The sequence below is a fragment of the Crocuta crocuta genome, unplaced genomic scaffold (genome assembly GCF_008692635.1).
Source record: "Crocuta crocuta isolate KB4526 unplaced genomic scaffold, BGI_CrCroc_1.0 scaffold657, whole genome shotgun sequence".
NCBI classification, from domain to species: domain Eukaryota; kingdom Metazoa; phylum Chordata; class Mammalia; order Carnivora; family Hyaenidae; genus Crocuta; species Crocuta crocuta.
Genome location: NW_027529583.1, coordinates 970584 through 975591, shown reverse-complemented (window position 1 = coordinate 975591; position 5008 = coordinate 970584). Strand labels below are relative to the sequence as shown.

At 42.9% G+C, this 5008-nt stretch overlaps 1 protein-coding gene across 1 annotated transcript in view; it reads right to left on the bottom strand.

Annotated features, from left to right (window-relative positions):
• CTPS2 (CTP synthase 2) overlaps positions 1-3249 on the bottom strand; it is an 83747-nt gene extending 80498 nt beyond the window's left edge. The window contains exons 1-2 of the mRNA XM_077761697.1: positions 3190-3249; positions 2532-2736 (exon numbers count right to left, since the gene is read on the bottom strand). Of these exons, the coding sequence (XP_077617823.1) occupies positions 2532-2736; positions 3190-3204 (220 nt within the window). The 5' untranslated portion in view covers positions 3205-3249. The remainder of the gene's footprint in view (positions 1-2531; positions 2737-3189) is intronic.
• Between the last annotated feature and the right edge of the window lie 1759 nt (positions 3250-5008).

Sequence of the window (5008 nt, the reverse complement as noted above, 5' to 3'; positions counted from 1 at the left end):
CTGCGAATCTGTTTCAGATTCTCCCTCTCTCTCTGACCCTCCCCTGCTCATGCTGTCTCTCTCTCAGAAATAAATAAAACATTAACAAAAAAAATGTTTTTAATATCAATACACTGGAAATTATTTCCTATTATTGTACAGATTGTGGGTGGCCTGTAAGAGTATAAAAAAGAGTAAAAAAAAGATTCAATTCATTTGAAGTTCAAAACAAAGGCAAAAGTAATGTCTGGAGTCAATCCTTACTATATGTCGAAGAGTTTGGAGAACATTGATTAAGGAAGCATTTTCCTAATTGTTGAGAAATAACTCCGTTAATGCTCATCTATCCCTACTAGTAGGTTACACAGTATATTATGCAACATGCAGCGTATCATGTAGGGCGTAATAAAAACAAGATGAAAAGTAAAAAAAAAAAAAGAATAAATAAGTTAAAAAGAATGAGCAAAAGTAATCTATGGTGTTAGAAGGCAGGAGAGCAGTCACTTTGGTGGTTTCTGGTGGGGAAAGATGGGAAGGGGCAAAGAGGGTTTTCTGTTTCTTGACCTGGGGGCCGGCTACATAGTATGTTCATCTTATCGAGTGGTACACTTATGGTCTATGCACTTTCCTGCTTGCACGTAAAAAGTTTAAAAAGAAGGTGCCTAGAGGCTCCTGAGTAGCTCAGTCGGTTAAGCATCCGACATGGGCCCAGGTCATGATCTCCCAGCTCATGGGAGTTTGAGCCCCTCAGCCGGCTCTGCTGTCCACACAGAGCCCACTTTGGATCCTCTGTCACCCTCTCTCTCTCTCTGCCCCTCCCATGCTCATGCATGCCCTCTCCCTCAAAAATAAAAACTAAAATGTATGTAAGTGCTAATACCTTTTAAAAAGTAATTGGCATATATATTAAAATGTCAACGTTAATAATAGTCACTCCAGCGCCTGAGTGGCTCAGTCGATTAAGCGTCTGACTTCAGCTCAGGTCATGATCTCATGGTCTGTGAGTTCAAGCCCCATGTCCAGTTCTGTGCTGACAGCTCAGAGCCTGGAGCCTGCTTCAGATTCTGTCTCCCTCTCTCTCTGCCTCTCTCCTGCTCACGTGCCCTCTCTCTCAAAAATAAATAAACATTGAATAATAATAATAATAGTTACTCCAAGTGGTGGGAAATGGATTATTTTTGTTTTCTTCATGCCATTCTATACTGTCAATGTAACTGTCAATATGATCTGCCGGGAGCCGCACCGGCCTCTCTGGATGGCGGTCACAGCAAGGAAATGGCAGTGTTTGCAGCTCCTGCCATGAGAAATGAAAACTGGTATCTCCTTCTGCTACTACTGGCTCATGTTGGAAATGAGGCTGCTGGTATTGACCAGGCCTCACGATATTCCGTATCAGACCCATATTCTGAACACAGATACCTCAGTTGGAAAAGCATATTCCTGCCTTTGCAAGAGAGATTTTAGATGAAAGCTCTGTGGATGATTGTCAAAAGGCTCTTCCTATGGGCCTTGCAGATCCAAGACTTAGACAATAAAGGGGGTTAAGAACACAAGAGTTACAACTGAGCCTGGCCCCGAGACAAAGAGCCTAAGTTAAAGTTAAGGTACAGATAAGGGCAGAACATCGTTACTACATATATCTTTGCTAATTGGTGAAGCACAGCAGTCCCTTCCTCAAGGCCTACATTCCACAGACCCCCTCCCTTACACCGGCAGCTGCGAGGAGGATAGACAAGAGGAACTAAAACATAAACCCAGGTGCAAAGACTGACATATTTATGGCCCCCATGGTGCTTGCACATTCAGCATCAAGGAAAAGGCTCGCTCAAGCAATTTAGGAACAAGCCTAATATACACTCTTCCTCTTGTAATTAAAAATTGTCTAGAGGCCTACCCATGCAAAATAAGATAAGTTTGTTAGTATCTTAATCTGGGGGACTGACGTCAAGAATATGGGGAGGTTCTGCAGGAATACTTTTGTAAAGCCTGTTTCTGTACACCTTCCACTGATCAAAGCGTCTTATTACAAATAATTAGCCCCTGTAAAAATTCTGTCTTCTGATGTCATGTTACTGTTGAACCTTTAAATAAATACATTAAAATTGACAGGACGGAGATGCCTGCCTGGTGATCAGAAAGGATCTCGGGGCTCTCTCACTCTCTCTCTCGCCGACACCGTCCATCCTTTCAGGGACCCGTGGACCTGCCGGAGCCGGTCTCTGACAATGATCCATTACTGTCTGACTTCTTCTCTTACGATGTTAAGAGAACTATATTACCTTTATGATAAAATAAAACAACATAATTTGCACTGCAAAAGGTACAATGAAAATGGTGTCCTCATACACTGTTTTCCAAAAGGGTGAACGAATGTGGAATGTCATCACCATCTGAAAAAGGTATCAACAACCATGAGAACATCCACATTTTCATAATGTATGATCCAGCAACCCTACTTCTGGAGCTCTATCCTAATGAAATTACCCCAAATACAAGAAAGAACTGCAATTTAACCCTGTGCTTTATAAGAGGGGGGAATTATTCTCTCATACCGTGCTCATAAGGTGAAAAAGTGCCTGCATCAATGTTAATATAAGGGTCAATTTTTATGGCAGTGACTCGGAGTCCACATGATTTTAGAATCGTTCCAATGCTGCTCGCAATGATGCCTTTACCAATGCCCGAGATGACCCCTCCAGTGACCAGGATGTACTTCATTGGGAGACGAGTGGCTGGGTGCCCGCACCCAGATATAATCTGAAAGATAATAAAATTAAGGGTCAGGGAAGAGAAACATATTCTCAAACCAGTGAAGCAGGAGGGAGTTAAACCAGAATTTCAAAGCAAACAGCATTTTTCCATATAAAATAAATTTTCGAAACAAAATCTTATTTTCTGGGTTTTCCATTTTTGTCGATACGCAGGAAGCTGTAGATACCTCCTGCAAGCAAAGTGGCTACCTCCGTTGCCCAGATTTTCCATCTACCCCAACTCTGTCATGTGAAAAACTCTGTTTTTCATCATGAGAAAACAAATTTCTATGAGAGTCAGAGGCATGGTAAAAAAAAATTTTAAGGTTTATTTGTTTTGGGGAGAGAGAAACAGAGTACGAGCAGGAGAGGAGAAGCAGAGAGAAGGAGACACAGAATCCAAAGCAGGTTCCAGGCTCCGAGCTGTCAGCACAGAGCCTGACGCGAGGTTCGAACTCACAGACCGGGAGATCATGACCTGAGCCGAAGCCGGACGCTTAACCGACTGAGCCACCCAGGCGCCCTGAAAGAGACAAGGACCTGAAATCAGACTGATCTGTACACACTGTACCTGGGCAAGTTACTAATCCTTTCTGTGCCTGTTTCTTCATCTGTGAAATGGGATTAAAAAAAAAAAAAAAACAAGTCCCAGGGCGCCTGCATGGCTCAGTCAGTTAATCATTCAATTCTTCGTTTCAGCTCAGGTCATGATCTCATGTTTTCATGAGATTGAGCCCCACATTGGTCTCTGCACTGACAGCACAGAGCCTACTTGGGACGCTCTCTCCCTCTCTCTCCGCTCCCCCTCCACCCCCCCAGATAAATAAACTTACAAAAAAAACCACACACACACACACACACCAGTTCCTTGGAACATTATTCAGCAGTAAAAAGGAATGAACTATCAATCCATGAAAATACATGGGTGAACTGCCATGTGTATTACCAAGTCAAAGAAGCCAATAGGAAAAGGCTGCATACATAATGTATGATTCCAACTATTTGACATTCTGGAAAGGGCAAACCTATGGAGACAATAAAAATATCAGTGGTTGCCTGGGTTTACAGGGAGGGAGGGATGAATAGGCAGAGCACAGAGGATCTTTAGGTCAGTGAAACTATTCTGTGTGATACTCTAATGGTGGATACACATCATTATGCATTTGTCCCAACCCACAGAATGTAAAACACCGAAAGCAAACTCCGATGTAGCCCATGGATGTTGGATGATAACGATGCATCAATGTAGGTTCCATCAGTTGTAACAAATGAACCATTCTGGTTCCAGATGTTGATAGTGGGGAAGTATGTGCCTATAGGGCAGGCAGGGAATATATGAGAACTCAGTGCTTACTGCTCAGTTTTGCTGTGAACCTAAAATTGCTCCAAAAAACTAAGTCTGTTTTTTTAAATCAATATTCAAATAAGCCAACATTTTAAAAAAATCTCAGGGCACCTGGGTGGCTCAGTTGCATAAGTGTCCGACTTTGGCTCAAGTCATGATCTCATGGTTCAGAGTTTGAGCCCCGCATCAGGCTCTGTGCTGACAGCTCAGAGCCTGGAGCCTGCTTCGGATTTTGTGTTTCCGTCTGTCTCTGCCCCTCTCCTGCTCACACTCTGTCTCTCTCAAAGATAAATAAACATTTAAAAAAATCTCATAGGTGGTTGCGAGGATGAAATGAGCTATAGATGAGAGGTCAGCTGGTGCTCATTCTGATTTTGTAATTTCCCCTACTTTCAAAACAAACAATCATGATATGAAAGGTATAAGGTTATAGCTCTGTTGAACTAGTTGACCATGGTCAAGGCAAGTAAACTGAAGCCATCCAAAATACACATGTCCTGGGGCACCTGGGTAGCTAGTCGGTTAAACGTCGTCTGACTCTCGATTTCAGCTCAGGTTATGATCTCACCGTTCGTGAGTTTGAGCCCTGCATCAGAATGTGTGCTGCTTGAGATTCTCTCTCTCCCTCTTTCTATGTTCCTCCCCCACTTCTTCTACCCACCCCCAAAATAAATTTTAAAAAGTACACACACACACACATACACACACACGCCCCTTCCCAAATCGCTTCCCTAAGTTCACGGACCTACCTACCTTTCTCTACATACTACAGATGATCACATTCAGTGCCATTGTTCCTCTTCCCTAGCCAGCTGGCATTCCATTGACTGCGGCTAGATTTAGCCTAAAAGATTCACAATCAGTCCAAACCCAAAATGGTCCTCCTGTGGATCCACAATACATCTAAATATTTGCTTCTTTCCACTTCCACTGG